The 17,428-nt window shown below is 42.5% G+C and overlaps 1 protein-coding gene across 2 annotated transcripts; it reads right to left on the bottom strand.

Moving 5' to 3' along the window:
- Positions 1-11,640: 11,640 nt before the first annotated feature.
- LOC134326445 (NAD-dependent malic enzyme, mitochondrial-like) lies at positions 11,641-17,179 on the bottom strand. Of its 2 annotated transcripts, XR_010014506.1 has the most exons (8): positions 16,851-17,179; positions 16,695-16,753; positions 14,944-15,152; positions 13,990-14,132; positions 13,378-13,480; positions 12,969-13,039; positions 12,280-12,414; positions 11,641-11,954 (listed from the first exon to the last, which is right to left on the bottom strand). XR_010014506.1 is itself a non-coding variant. In XM_063008610.1 (5 exons), exons 1-5 carry the CDS (start codon positions 14,083-14,085, stop codon positions 11,823-11,825), a joined length of 537 nt encoding a protein of 178 aa, XP_062864680.1. In that variant the 5' UTR covers positions 14,086-14,132; the 3' UTR covers positions 11,641-11,822. The 2 variants fall into 2 exon arrangements, 1 of the variants encoding a protein (XP_062864680.1); XM_063008610.1 differs by lacking the exons at positions 14,944-15,152; positions 16,695-16,753; positions 16,851-17,179.
- Between the last annotated feature and the right edge of the window lie 249 nt (positions 17,180-17,428).

Genomic DNA, 17,428 nt, shown 5'->3' with positions numbered 1-17,428 from the left:
CCTAACCCTAACCCTAACCCTAACCCTAACCCTAACCCTAACCCTAACCCTAACCCTAACCCTAACCCTAACCCTAACCCTAACCCTAACCCTAACCCTAACCCTAACCCTAACCCTAACCCTAACCCTAACCCTAACCCTAACCCTAACCCTAACCCTAACCCTAACCCTAACCCTAACCCTAACCCTAACCCTAACCCTAACCCTAACCCTAACCCTAACCCTAACCCTAACCCTAACCCTAACCCTAACCCTAACCCTAACCCTAACCCTAACCCTAACCCTAACCCTAACCCTAACCCTAACCCTAACCCTAACCCTAACCCTAACCCTAACCCTAACCCTAACCCTAACCCTAACCCTAACCCTAACCCTAACCCTAACCCTAACCCTAACCCTAACCCTAACCCTAACCCTAACCCTAACCCTAACCCTAACCCTAACCCTAACCCTAACCCTAACCCTAACCCTAACCCTAACCCTAACCCTAACCCTAACCCTAACCCTAACCCTAACCCTAACCCTAACCCTAACCCTAACCCTAACCCTAACCCTAACCCTAACCCTAACCCTAACCCTAACCCTAACCCTAACCCTAACCCTAACCCTAACCCTAACCCTAACCCTAACCCTAACCCTAACCCTAACCCTAACCCTAACCCTAACCCTAACCCTAACCCTAACCCTAACCCTAACCCTAACCCTAACCCTAACCCTAACCCTAACCCTAACCCTAACCCTAACCCTAACCCTAACCCTAACCCTAACCCTAACCCTAACCCTAACCCTAACCCTAACCCTAACCCTAACCCTAACCCTAACCCTAACCCTAACCCTAACCCTAACCCTAACCCTAACCCTAACCCTAACCCTAACCCTAACCCTAACCCTAACCCTAACCCTAACCCTAACCCTAACCCTAACCCTAACCCTAACCCTAACCCTAACCCTAACCCTAACCCTAACCCTAACCCTAACCCTAACCCTAACCCTAACCCTAACCCTAACCCTAACCCTAACCCTAACCCTAACCCTAACCCTAACCCTAACCCTAACCCTAACCCTAACCCTAACCCTAACCCTAACCCTAACCCTAACCCTAACCCTAACCCTAACCCTAACCCTAACCCTAACCCTAACCCTAACCCTAACCCTAACCCTAACCCTAACCCTAACCCTAACCCTAACCCTAACCCTAACCCTAACCCTAACCCTAACCCTAACCCTAACCCTAACCCTAACCCTAACCCTAACCCTAACCCTAACCCTAACCCTAACCCTAACCCTAACCCTAACCCTAACCCTAACCCTAACCCTAACCCTAACCCTAACCCTAACCCTAACCCTAACCCTAACCCTAACCCTAACCCTAACCCTAACCCTAACCCTAACCCTAACCCTAACCCTAACCCTAACCCTAACCCTAACCCTAACCCTAACCCTAACCCTAACCCTAACCCTAACCCTAACCCTAACCCTAACCCTAACCCTAACCCTAACCCTAACCCTAACCCTAACCCTAACCCTAACCCTAACCCTAACCCTAACCCTAACCCTAACCCTAACCCTAACCCTAACCCTAACCCTAACCCTAACCCTAACCCTAACCCTAACCCTAACCCTAACCCTAACCCTAACCCTAACCCTAACCCTAACCCTAACCCTAACCCTAACCCTAACCCTAACCCTAACCCTAACCCTAACCCTAACCCTAACCCTAACCCTAACCCTAACCCTAACCCTAACCCTAACCCTAACCCTAACCCTAACCCTAACCCTAACCCTAACCCTAACCCTAACCCTAACCCTAACCCTAACCCTAACCCTAACCCTAACCCTAACCCTAACCCTAACCCTAACCCTAACCCTAACCCTAACCCTAACCCTAACCCTAACCCTAACCCTAACCCTAACCCTAACCCTAACCCTAACCCTAACCCTAACCCTAACCCTAACCCTAACCCTAACCCTAACCCTAACCCTAACCCTAACCCTAACCCTAACCCTAACCCTAACCCTAACCCTAACCCTAACCCTAACCCTAACCCTAACCCTAACCCTAACCCTAACCCTAACCCTAACCCTAACCCTAACCCTAACCCTAACCCTAACCCTAACCCTAACCCTAACCCTAACCCTAACCCTAACCCTAACCCTAACCCTAACCCTAACCCTAACCCTAACCCTAACCCTAACCCTAACCCTAACCCTAACCCTAACCCTAACCCTAACCCTAACCCTAACCCTAACCCTAACCCTAACCCTAACCCTAACCCTAACCCTAACCCTAACCCTAACCCTAACCCTAACCCTAACCCTAACCCTAACCCTAACCCTAACCCTAACCCTAACCCTAACCCTAACCCTAACCCTAACCCTAACCCTAACCCTAACCCTAACCCTAACCCTAACCCTAACCCTAACCCTAACCCTAACCCTAACCCTAACCCTAACCCTAACCCTAACCCTAACCCTAACCCTAACCCTAACCCTAACCCTAACCCTAACCCTAACCCTAACCCTAACCCTAACCCTAACCCTAACCCTAACCCTAACCCTAACCCTAACCCTAACCCTAACCCTAACCCTAACCCTAACCCTAACCCTAACCCTAACCCTAACCCTAACCCTAACCCTAACCCTAACCCTAACCCTAACCCTAACCCTAACCCTAACCCTAACCCTAACCCTAACCCTAACCCTAACCCTAACCCTAACCCTAACCCTAACCCTAACCCTAACCCTAACCCTAACCCTAACCCTAACCCTAACCCTAACCCTAACCCTAACCCTAACCCTAACCCTAACCCTAACCCTAACCCTAACCCTAACCCTAACCCTAACCCTAACCCTAACCCTAACCCTAACCCTAACCCTAACCCTAACCCTAACCCTAACCCTAACCCTAACCCTAACCCTAACCCTAACCCTAACCCTAACCCTAACCCTAACCCTAACCCTAACCCTAACCCTAACCCTAACCCTAACCCTAACCCTAACCCTAACCCTAACCCTAACCCTAACCCTAACCCTAACCCTAACCCTAACCCTAACCCTAACCCTAACCCTAACCCTAACCCTAACCCTAACCCTAACCCTAACCCTAACCCTAACCCTAACCCTAACCCTAACCCTAACCCTAACCCTAACCCTAACCCTAACCCTAACCCTAACCCTAACCCTAACCCTAACCCTAACCCTAACCCTAACCCTAACCCTAACCCTAACCCTAACCCTAACCCTAACCCTAACCCTAACCCTAACCCTAACCCTAACCCTAACCCTAACCCTAACCCTAACCCTAACCCTAACCCTAACCCTAACCCTAACCCTAACCCTAACCCTAACCCTAACCCTAACCCTAACCCTAACCCTAACCCTAACCCTAACCCTAACCCTAACCCTAACCCTAACCCTAACCCTAACCCTAACCCTAACCCTAACCCTAACCCTAACCCTAACCCTAACCCTAACCCTAACCCTAACCCTAACCCTAACCCTAACCCTAACCCTAACCCTAACCCTAACCCTAACCCTAACCCTAACCCTAACCCTAACCCTAACCCTAACCCTAACCCTAACCCTAACCCTAACCCTAACCCTAACCCTAACCCTAACCCTAACCCTAACCCTAACCCTAACCCTAACCCTAACCCTAACCCTAACCCTAACCCTAACCCTAACCCTAACCCTAACCCTAACCCTAACCCTAACCCTAACCCTAACCCTAACCCTAACCCTAACCCTAACCCTAACCCTAACCCTAACCCTAACCCTAACCCTAACCCTAACCCTAACCCTAACCCTAACCCTAACCCTAACCCTAACCCTAACCCTAACCCTAACCCTAACCCTAACCCTAACCCTAACCCTAACCCTAACCCTAACCCTAACCCTAACCCTAACCCTAACCCTAACCCTAACCCTAACCCTAACCCTAACCCTAACCCTAACCCTAACCCTAACCCTAACCCTAACCCTAACCCTAACCCTAACCCTAACCCTAACCCTAACCCTAACCCTAACCCTAACCCTAACCCTAACCCTAACCCTAACCCTAACCCTAACCCTAACCCTAACCCTAACCCTAACCCTAACCCTAACCCTAACCCTAACCCTAACCCTAACCCTAACCCTAACCCTAACCCTAACCCTAACCCTAACCCTAACCCTAACCCTAACCCTAACCCTAACCCTAACCCTAACCCTAACCCTAACCCTAACCCTAACCCTAACCCTAACCCTAACCCTAACCCTAACCCTAACCCTAACCCTAACCCTAACCCTAACCCTAACCCTAACCCTAACCCTAACCCTAACCCTAACCCTAACCCTAACCCTAACCCTAACCCTAACCCTAACCCTAACCCTAACCCTAACCCTAACCCTAACCCTAACCCTAACCCTAACCCTAACCCTAACCCTAACCCTAACCCTAACCCTAACCCTAACCCTAACCCTAACCCTAACCCTAACCCTAACCCTAACCCTAACCCTAACCCTAACCCTAACCCTAACCCTAACCCTAACCCTAACCCTAACCCTAACCCTAACCCTAACCCTAACCCTAACCCTAACCCTAACCCTAACCCTAACCCTAACCCTAACCCTAACCCTAACCCTAACCCTAACCCTAACCCTAACCCTAACCCTAACCCTAACCCTAACCCTAACCCTAACCCTAACCCTAACCCTAACCCTAACCCTAACCCTAACCCTAACCCTAACCCTAACCCTAACCCTAACCCTAACCCTAACCCTAACCCTAACCCTAACCCTAACCCTAACCCTAACCCTAACCCTAACCCTAACCCTAACCCTAACCCTAACCCTAACCCTAACCCTAACCCTAACCCTAACCCTAACCCTAACCCTAACCCTAACCCTAACCCTAACCCTAACCCTAACCCTAACCCTAACCCTAACCCTAACCCTAACCCTAACCCTAACCCTAACCCTAACCCTAACCCTAACCCTAACCCTAACCCTAACCCTAACCCTAACCCTAACCCTAACCCTAACCCTAACCCTAACCCTAACCCTAACCCTAACCCTAACCCTAACCCTAACCCTAACCCTAACCCTAACCCTAACCCTAACCCTAACCCTAACCCTAACCCTAACCCTAACCCTAACCCTAACCCTAACCCTAACCCTAACCCTAACCCTAACCCTAACCCTAACCCTAACCCTAACCCTAACCCTAACCCTAACCCTAACCCTAACCCTAACCCTAACCCTAACCCTAACCCTAACCCTAACCCTAACCCTAACCCTAACCCTAACCCTAACCCTAACCCTAACCCTAACCCTAACCCTAACCCTAACCCTAACCCTAACCCTAACCCTAACCCTAACCCTAACCCTAACCCTAACCCTAACCCTAACCCTAACCCTAACCCTAACCCTAACCCTAACCCTAACCCTAACCCTAACCCTAACCCTAACCCTAACCCTAACCCTAACCCTAACCCTAACCCTAACCCTAACCCTAACCCTAACCCTAACCCTAACCCTAACCCTAACCCTAACCCTAACCCTAACCCTAACCCTAACCCTAACCCTAACCCTAACCCTAACCCTAACCCTAACCCTAACCCTAACCCTAACCCTAACCCTAACCCTAACCCTAACCCTAACCCTAACCCTAACCCTAACCCTAACCCTAACCCTAACCCTAACCCTAACCCTAACCCTAACCCTAACCCTAACCCTAACCCTAACCCTAACCCTAACCCTAACCCTAACCCTAACCCTAACCCTAACCCTAACCCTAACCCTAACCCTAACCCTAACCCTAACCCTAACCCTAACCCTAACCCTAACCCTAACCCTAACCCTAACCCTAACCCTAACCCTAACCCTAACCCTAACCCTAACCCTAACCCTAACCCTAACCCTAACCCTAACCCTAACCCTAACCCTAACCCTAACCCTAACCCTAACCCTAACCCTAACCCTAACCCTAACCCTAACCCTAACCCTAACCCTAACCCTAACCCTAACCCTAACCCTAACCCTAACCCTAACCCTAACCCTAACCCTAACCCTAACCCTAACCCTAACCCTAACCCTAACCCTAACCCTAACCCTAACCCTAACCCTAACCCTAACCCTAACCCTAACCCTAACCCTAACCCTAACCCTAACCCTAACCCTAACCCTAACCCTAACCCTAACCCTAACCCTAACCCTAACCCTAACCCTAACCCTAACCCTAACCCTAACCCTAACCCTAACCCTAACCCTAACCCTAACCCTAACCCTAACCCTAACCCTAACCCTAACCCTAACCCTAACCCTAACCCTAACCCTAACCCTAACCCTAACCCTAACCCTAACCCTAACCCTAACCCTAACCCTAACCCTAACCCTAACCCTAACCCTAACCCTAACCCTAACCCTAACCCTAACCCTAACCCTAACCCTAACCCTAACCCTAACCCTAACCCTAACCCTAACCCTAACCCTAACCCTAACCCTAACCCTAACCCTAACCCTAACCCTAACCCTAACCCTAACCCTAACCCTAACCCTAACCCTAACCCTAACCCTAACCCTAACCCTAACCCTAACCCTAACCCTAACCCTAACCCTAACCCTAACCCTAACCCTAACCCTAACCCTAACCCTAACCCTAACCCTAACCCTAACCCTAACCCTAACCCTAACCCTAACCCTAACCCTAACCCTAACCCTAACCCTAACCCTAACCCTAACCCTAACCCTAACCCTAACCCTAACCCTAACCCTAACCCTAACCCTAACCCTAACCCTAACCCTAACCCTAACCCTAACCCTAACCCTAACCCTAACCCTAACCCTAACCCTAACCCTAACCCTAACCCTAACCCTAACCCTAACCCTAACCCTAACCCTAACCCTAACCCTAACCCTAACCCTAACCCTAACCCTAACCCTAACCCTAACCCTAACCCTAACCCTAACCCTAACCCTAACCCTAACCCTAACCCTAACCCTAACCCTGTTGTTGCAAATTACTTTTTATTTTTCATTTAAGGCTTTTTGCAAAAGTAAACTTGTCTTCCTCAAATGTCTTTTGTGAAGTGGAACCTTTATTAAACTAAATGAACAAACATTTTCTTACTCATTTGAGTAGCATGTACACCAGTCTGATGGGGCTTTATCATCTCCCATCTAATTTTGGTAAGTGTTGTACTTTACTTATCAATTTTGTTCAAAATAAATTATCTTAATGTTGACACTAACTAAATAAATCATCAAACAGCACTGCTTTATTTGCCGTATTTAGGCTGCATGCTAGCTTTCATACGAAGCAAAGAGTGTGCTGGCTTGCTTTACTTTAATCCTTAAATTAATGCTATTCATTTTCATACTTCTGTTTCTTCTTTCTTTTTCTTGTTTTACAGGTTCATGGTTACTGTGAGGAGCTGTTTGGGTTTCATCACAACTTTACATACAGTTTGTACAGTTTTAAACATGTTTTCTTCACATTGGGCTCAAGATAATAAGTACAATTATTGGGAAAAGCAGTTGGTATAAAAACATTTCATCAACTTGCCTTTTAGGTATAATAACTTCATGTTTTAAGTTATGCTAACTCAAGTTTTCATTATACATTACTTCACTTTTTTAAGGCAACTGCTTTCCTCAAATGTTTTAAGTACATTCAACTTATCCGGGCTTACAGTGTAGAGGCCTAATGCGAGATGATGTTACAAAATACCCTTCAACACAACTCTATAGTGTTGTGCAGGTGATATACACACCTGCAGTCCTGCTTATACTCACTGAAACTTTGGATTTTCAAAAAAAACATTTAAAAGCACCTACATTTTTGGTTTTTTATCATCATTTAAGCATGGTCAAATATAATCATGCCATTTGGCTGTGTTTTTAGGATACTTTAAAGGGTTTTATAGAACACTGAAGTACAATTTTTGGGTTATCTTTTAAACTTTATGAATGACAAGCCTTAGAAATTAGAGATGTCTTTCAGGCGAAAAATGCACAAAAATAGGCTGGACTGACAAGGGCTTAAACAAAACAAACTAGTACGACACAAAAAAAACACTCATTCAAACAAAATTATTCATGTCATTACACAAAATGGACACCTGAGTGCGCCATCGTCCTTAAAATTCACTGATATTCATATGCGGCTCAGTTGGTTTTTTTTTAATTAACATTTACATTTTATTAACTAGTATGTTTCTGTTTGCATACAATAATCGAAATCTTCATCACATATTGTAATAAGTCAACAACCATTCACAGCACTCATTCAGAAAACCCTCACACATATTACATGTTTATCCATTCACTTCGTACATGTTATTATCATATATAGTACACACATAGAAATACATCATCTACTATTATTGCTGAGTTACTATTATTATTTATGGATTTATTTTAGGGCTTTTCTTCAAATCTTTCATGGATTTACATATATTGTTGTAAAGTGATCGCCGGCAGGGGGAAACCCCCCTGCCAGGGGGCGCACAGTCGAGCAGTAGACAGCAGAGCCGAGATTCGAACCCGGTAGGTTCACATCTCACAGCTCCACTGCACTAACTGTGGGAAAAACCCGCTCAGCTATCTGTGCGCCCCAACCGACTTCTTTTATTTCACTATATTATAGTCATCTTTACAAAAACGAACTTCTTATTTACGATGCACACTCAACCCACTCACACAATACAATCAAGCAAATCATTCATTACACAAACCTGACAAATACATCAACAACTAATATTAATAAAACATACAAGCTGATCAAAAGCATCAGCAATCAGTGCTCAGTACATTCTTCATCAATCTCATCCCTGAACACGCTGGGCAGCACTGACACAATATCATTTTACAAAACTTTACATTCAGAAAAAATACAAAGTATTAGGGGGGGGTAACCCGGGGTTACTCGCACTTTCCTCATGTAAACCCGGGGGGTCCTTTACTCCAGGATACAGCGGATACAGACGCGCTAAGTATTCGAACACATCTTAGTTGGGAACGAGTCATTCAACTCACATTCATCATTTCACGATGGATTTATTCGCAAACCTTTCCGTTTTTATCACTCAGTCAATTCGGGGAGAGTGGGGACGGTTACCACAAGAGGCAGCTGCAACATTATTACTCACAATAATCACAATATTAATCAAAGGCTTGTTACAACATTAGTTACAACATTATGGATGCAATGTTTTCATATAAAATGGATTCATATCAAATACATTAAACACACACACACACACACACACACACACACACACACACACACACACAGTTTAGTAAGCTAAAATCATTTGTGCTTTAAATGTACTGTATATCATTTTATTGCTAGTAGTATTTTTACAGCCACATTAATCAGTGAAATCTGGAGTGAAATCCAGATGTGGATTTTATTCAAATCTTCTCTTTTATTATTTCAACAGCAGACAGAATATCCCTCCACATACAGGTAGTGACCATTATCTGCAAACATTTACAAATGTCAAATAAAACAGTCCAACATTTCATACATGTTCTGCAACCTACTTTTCTCCATCTTATGCAGATGCTTTCATTAACATCTTATGTGATGCTCCCCACATTACAAATATCGAAGACAAATAGTCAGGCTCTGTCCATGATCACTGAAAAGAAAACAATGCAACAACTTCGTTTCCTTGTCCTTATTCTTTAGTGACAACATTTATATTTATACACCCTTAGCACCGACACCCATCTTAAATTCAAGCAACTGAATTTACAGCCTTGTCTGTTTTATATGCTCCACCTGAGGATCACACTTTGCACTTTGTTTCTCCACATGGACCTTGTATAATACATTTTATTTACACACAACTTCAAAGAAAGAGACAAAAATTGCATGTTATGATCAAACATAGCTTAATGTCTTCGAAATATTTCACATATTTGGTAAGACATTTTTACTGTTATAAGTTGAGCTTTGGAGGTGGATGGTCCCTCATTTCATTCGGAACTACCCATCACATTCTGTTAGAGCACAGTCACACACACACATTATCATGGTAGATCAAATGAAATGCCATGCTCTATGTTCAACATATACAGTACCTCTGTAGGCCTCCCAGTATCATCCCACTCTGAGGCAGCGGAGATGGTTTCTTTATCGTCCTTCAACAGTGTGTTTTTTTTTGTTGTTTTTTTTGTATTAAAGAACATTATTTATATTTATTAGGATCTATAGGAACATTTACATCACTAACAATTGCAGGAGGCTCAAAACCACACCACCAATCACTGGAGAGATGCCAATAAAAAGGGTTCAGACTGCACCAATGCACTTCTTAATATTACACAGTTTATGCACTACAGACTAATGATTTACATCTAATAAATATACCTTGAACATAGACAGTTTTTGTGTTTCATTTTTATCTGCTGCCATGTGCATCTGATTACACTTGGATTACACCTACATTGAGTAAATGAAAAAAAAAACGTTTAAAATCGAGACAAATATTACAACTGACATATTAAACAATTTTACCCTATCCTTCTGCTAAATGTTTCATTATGGTTACGTTTTTTTTATTCATTTAAACTCATTCACTTTTTTGGCCATTTGCGAGCTCCTTTTTTTTACGGACGCTGCTGTATTACTTTCACGTCTAAAACATTTTCAGGATCTGCACACGCAAACATTACAAATAACACTTCTATTGGTGTCAAATATGACGGACTACTTTTTCTTTCATTCACATCCATGGTCAATCTATTTATCGCAACTCCATTGAGAATGCCTGTTTATAGTTAACCGTCAACGCGCTTCTGCTGGGTTCAATCTACTCAGACTTGAGTAATCGAACCCTGATCCGCTTTTGTGGATCCGAAAACTCTGGCTATGACATGGTGAGATACTGTAAGTCAACTCGCAGTTCAGGTTGAAGTTTGAAGTTTGTTAAACCCGCTTTCTGGAATATCCCCCTGAGCTAATAATCATGGTATTTCAAAGTAAACTTGTTTCATTGCCCTTTTCTACAGCTGGTGAAAATGTACTTCTACATTAAAAACACTACATGGGAGTACATTAAAACACAAAGCAAAACTATACTAATTACTAACCTTACTGTGCAAATTGCATATTTTTAAAATAACAATAGAAAGACAAATACAAATATAAAACTCTACATCACAAACATTTGGGACAGAATGGAAATGGTACAAACACATGCTTTGTTTCTTCACAGGCTATTTCTTCACTATTTTTCAACCTGTAACAGAGTGAATGGCTTCTGACGTTACTGTGGGAATTACAAAGCATTTGCTTTTTATTTTAAGTAGTTTTTACTTTTAGGCTTATTGTGTGCACAGGTTATATCAGCGTTACAACAGATCTAACACGTCGTTGTTTGAGTAGCACAGTGGGCTGAGTGCAGCACATGTAGTTCTCTCAGGTTCTAGGCCCTATGTTAAAATCCAGCTTAGGGTGAAACTAAAGTTACACTTTTTTTGACATTTTCTCACTGCCCCAACTACACCCGACCACCCCCACATTTTATTATAATGAATACTGTAAGCCTGCAGTGAAATAAACCCAAATACACACCAACACACATAGAAACACAAAGCACTAAATGTATTAGCTGATACACACACACACACACACACACACACACACACACACACACGTGGAGTGTTTTATTAATAGCAACACTGTACATTTACATTAGCAGAAGGAGTTTAGGAATCACTCCCCATGGGGATGTGTGATAGTTAAACATTACACAGCTGTAAATGAAGGGTGTGACTGTTTCAGGTGTATGCTATAGGGTGTATGATTACTCCACTATAGGACTATGGGACACTCAAGCCCGTTCGATGTCTGGGAGGAAGGAATCGTACTCCGTGTTCCACACAATGGATCTCACATACGCCTCTTTATCCAGTGGCTCTGGGTACCGAAATGCCATTCCTTTACTGTACAGAAACTCCACCACCTGAACAAACACACACACTTTTTTTTTTGGGAACACATACCCTGTTAGCACTGATTGTGCGTGTACAGTTAGGAACACAAGGTGTATTTATCTTTCTTTAGTCAATCAGTAGACACTTTCTGATCACTAGACACTTTATATTTTTGGTTGGAGCGCTAGTTCCACTCACAGCACTGATAACAATGTGTTTAATTACATTTCCACAGCATGTATCTGTATGATGTACAAACTTTACCAAACTGTTGCAAAAAACTTGGAAGCAATGGGTGTGACCTAAACACCTGAACTCAATAATTAGGAGGGGTGTCAACATAATTTTACTCACATTGTGTGTATGTATAAACACAAATCTTATCCTCACAGCCATCTGTAAAGAAACCTCCCTAATGTTGGAAAGAGGAGGGTAGAGACGACCCTGATTCTGATTCAGTTCCTCATCCGTCAACTGCTCTGCTAAGATCTGATACACACACACACACACACACACACACACACACACACACACACACACACACACACACACACACAAACAGAGAGAGAGAGAGAGAGAGAGAGAGAGAGAGAGAGAGAGAGAGAGAGAGAGAGAGAGAGAGAGAGAGAGAGAGAGAGAGAGAAGGTGAGTGACCTTATAACCATCAGCATCATATCAAAAACCATCATGATACTGTGATAAATTTAGCCACATACACTAACAAGTACCTTAGAAAACCATTATCACTTAATACAGTCCACCGTTGCATCAAGAAATACAACCTAAATTATTACACAACAAGAAAGCTATACATTTTTCTATTCTGCTGTTTAAAGTAAACATAAAGATCTTAATCTGAGTCTTTATAAGTTTATAGGTGGCTGCTGCTGCTGCTGCTGCTACATGGTTGGATGATTTAATACTTACATTAATAAACAAATAATCCTAATAACATGGGCAGCATGAGTGTTGCCTAACACATGCATGTGCACGCACACACACACACACACACACACACACACACACACAAAAACAATGTTTACCTTAGCAGCCTCGAGGAACACCGTATCACTGATGTGTCTAACACCACTCAGAATTACTGCCAGAGCCACACCTAACACACACACACACACACACACACACACACACACACACACACACATTTCTATTAGTTGAGGTAAAAAACATAATAGACTGTACAGTGAAAGAGTACAAAATAAAAATATATTTACACTAAATAAAGATGATAATCATTATTATTGTTTTTGTGGATGAAGTTTGTCCTCTGGATGTAAATAAATTCAGTAATTACTTGTACAGCTTCTAAACGCTGGCAGGACCCAAGATCAGAGGTACCCCAAATAACACTCAGAGAATTCATGGCCCAAAACCACAACTCATTCATTTTTCCAAATTATTGGAAAAATAAAATAGGAAAACACAAATCCACACCTGGGAATATGTAAGCATTGTTCCCCTGTCCCAGAATCACCATCCTGCCATCATCCAGAGTTACAGCAGCAAACGGACTCCCACTGGCAAACAAACACCGACCCTAACACACACACACACACACACACACACACACACACACACACACACACACACACACACACACACACACACACACACACACACACACACACACACACACACACACACACACACACACACACACACACACACACACTCAGAAAAGCACATTCATTAGCCATTTGATGAGCTACACCTACTGTTACAATACATTTTATATTTCATGTTCATAATTTTGTGATTCTTTATTTAATATCCTTTATGAACAATCAAATTTACTCTATGATCAGTTAGGCCTGAATTCTCTTACATTTTGACCAACAACAGACTCCACTTAACCTTGAATTAGAGACAGTCTGCTCCTTGTTATTCTTAGCACATCCAAGACAGTCGTATCTATCAAAAATATTCTATCTTAAAACACATTTGTATTATCCTGTTCTGTTCAGTCACTAAACAACTACCATGACACAATCTTAGGTACGTATGTGTGTGTGTGTGTGTGTGTGTGTGTTGTTGGTTTTTTTTTACCTGTGTGAGAGTGTATGCATCCTCTGCAGTACACTCAGCTTTAGCAGTCGGATTGCTCAGAGCAAAGATGATTGGTCGCTCATTTAACGAACCCATAGCCCTGATGACATCATGAGTGAATAGTCGCCCCGCCCCAGACACACCTGAACACAACAAACACAGGTAAGAACAAGGTCACGAACATATCTATCAAAAAGTACATGCAATCATGAGACAAACTTGCATCCATCCACCCTCTCTCTCTCTCTCTCACACACACACACACACACACACACACACACACACACACACACACACACACACACACACACACACACACACACACACACACACACACACACACACACGTCCAAGTCTAGTCCGGGGACTACATGCTGGATCCTGCAATCTGGGGACCCACCTTTCTAAAGGCTTTAGGAGCAAACGAATTCATGATTCATGTTTTAACGGAAGCTGTAATAACGGCGGGCACTTCAAATTACAAGAAATATGTTAATAAAGCAATGTGACATTTTCCCACATTCTGGGGACAATTTCTGGTAGACCAAACTTGTAAGGACCAGCAGATACACACACACAACTTTTTGGTTTTTCTACATTGTAGGTACTTGTGAACAATCTGGGGACTAATTTTAAAAACAATTGGGAAGCTCAAAAAATGTGTATTTAAATGATAAGATAAATGATTAACTCACATAAACAACAACAGTCCTTATTTATTTCTTATTTTTAACAGTTGTTGCCATTAGCAATGCAGTATTTTTCCACATATCATAAGTACTTCCGTTTCAGTGCAATTATTAAAACTTTAAAGTTTCAGTCACATAAAAAATGTTAAATGTACATTATAGTGGTACAATAAAATTAAATTAATGGTCATTTTATAAAAAAAAAATTGCCACCGATGTGTGTGTATAAAACAAAATAAAACCATGCAAATATTTTCTGAATTACATCTTCCTTTTGAGAGCAGTTGTTTATAAAGAACTTAGACAACCAATCCCAGTCTTTCAATGCAACAGGTTCAGCTTGTATGCAAGCCTCACAATGGCTTTTTCCTGGTACTGTGCAAGTTTTGATGAACCTGGACAGAAGCTTTTCAACTTCGTTTACTTCACTGGTCTCCCTTGTTTTTTTTCTTAACCTCCTTTTTTTCTTAACACCTGAATAAATACAGGACAACATTAGTTAAAACATACAAAGTATTTTCATGTGTTGCCATCATTTATATAAATCAGACAATACTTTTGGAAAGTGATGTGGTGCTTGTTGGTTCCATTGCTTGCTCAGCTGGGGTATAATAATAATTATATTAATAATAGTAATAATAGTAATAATAATAATAATAATTATAAAACCTTGTATAACCATGGGGTTACTCAGATATTGCTGGTGGTTGCAGTGGTATGCCAGGTGGTTATGCGAGTGGTTGGTAGGTGCTAGTTTATTTGTTTATTGGGATTTTAACGTCATGTTTCACACTTTGGTTACATTCATGACAGGAACGGTCGTTACTCATTACACACAAGATTCATCACTTCTCAAGGTTATATCTAACACAGTCATGGACAATTTAGTATCTCCAATTCACCTCACTTGCATGTCTTTGGACTGTGGGAGGAAACCGGAGCACCCGGAGGAAACCCACGCAGGCACGGGGAGAACATGCAAACTCCACACAGAAAGGACCCGGACCGGCCCCACCTGGGGACCGAACCCAGGACCTTCTTGCTGTGAGGCGACAGTGCTACCCACTTAGCCACCGTGTCGCCCAGGTGCTAGGTTGTAATTAACTGGTCCATTGTTGTTTCAGAGGGTTACTAGAGTATTAATAAATGGTTGCTGTGGTGCGATTTTGGACTACAAAGGAGAAGGTTGGCAAAGTTGGTACATTAGGTGCAAATGTACACCCACCAATAAATGCATGAGAAATCTTAAACATTTTTCTCCATTTATTAAACTCTGCCATAATTTTACTCTACTAGAAATACATGAAAAGCAAGGACTAAAGGTTCCAGTTCTTTTATGACGCAGCCAAATATAGATATTCTTGTGAAAAAAAAAAAAGAAAAGTGTACAATTCCATCCAAAAACATTTACATGTTTGCACGTCCTGCAGCACTATCACACCTAGGGGAAATTTGCAACAGAATGTGGAGCATGGTTTTGGAAATGACATTTGTGTGTTTTAATATGCTTTTTGTATCATAATTATGTTTCCATCTAAAAGGTCTACTGATAAATTTGTATGTTAACTACACAATCAATCTTACATCAATGTAAAAGTTGAAACTGTCAGTCACAATGGAAACTGACAGCTGGGGGTAAGTACTTTGCAAAGACTCATTAGGTTTGTTTGTGTATTAAAATTATAACGTCATGTTTTACACTTTGGTTACATTCATGACAGCAACGGTAGTTACTCATTACACAAGATTCATCAGTTCACAAGGTTATATCGAACACATGGACAATTCAGTGTCTCCAATTCACCTCACTTGTATGTCTTTGGACTGTGGGAGGAAACCAGAGCACCTGGAGGAAACCCACACAGACACGGGGAGAACATGCAAACTCCACACAGAAAGAACTTGGACCGGCCCAACCTGGGGATCGAACCCAGGACCTTCTTGCTGTGAGGCGACAGTGCTACCCACTTAGCCTCCGTGCCCATTAGGTATGTAACATTAAGTAGTAAAGCTCACCATCAGATTCACTCTCTGTTCCGGACAAATCCTTTGACAAATCTGAACAAGTACTGCTTCTGTTAAAACAACAGAGAATAACTGTAAACATATACATTCATCATTCATTACAATTCTAGTTGCCTACAAGTAATACAGGAACTTTACTCAACTTACCATTTGAGTCAATGTCAATTTCATCCAGGTTTTTTCCACTGAACTCCCCAAGTCTTTCAGTCTCTAATGCCATCAAAATCTTGCTCATCTTAGCCAGCTGGAGAGTGCCCTCAGGAAGTCGGTAATATTGTCTATGTACCCTAACATCATACCCTAAAAAGTCAGCCAGCTGATCCAATTCTGTATAATTGAGGTTCAGAACTTGAACAGTGTTTCTATGTTTTTGTGAAGTTTTGTCGATGAAAGTGCCTTTGGATTCTTTGCTCCACATTCTGTTGCAAATTCACAAAGGCAATCGGATCTACTTTATTGTGATAGTGCTGCAGGACGTGCAAACATGTAAATGTTTTCAGATGGAATTGTACACGCTTCTCTTTTTTCCACAAGAAGATCCATATTTTTCTGCATCATGGGTGTTAAAAGAACTGGAACATTTTGTCCTCGCTTTCCACGTACTTCCAGTCGAGTAAAATAATGGCAGTTTCTTTTCAAGCTCTGAAAGTGCAAGAGCATCATCTACATGCAAGTCATCGGAGTTTCTGTTGGTAAATGATGCTTAAGGCATTTTTGTTAAAGGA

This window comes from Trichomycterus rosablanca, chromosome 14 (genome assembly GCF_030014385.1).
Source record: "Trichomycterus rosablanca isolate fTriRos1 chromosome 14, fTriRos1.hap1, whole genome shotgun sequence".
NCBI lineage: Eukaryota > Metazoa > Chordata > Actinopteri > Siluriformes > Trichomycteridae > Trichomycterus > Trichomycterus rosablanca.
Note: the sequence above shows the minus strand (reverse complement) of the source record. Positions and strands in the feature narration are given on the sequence as shown.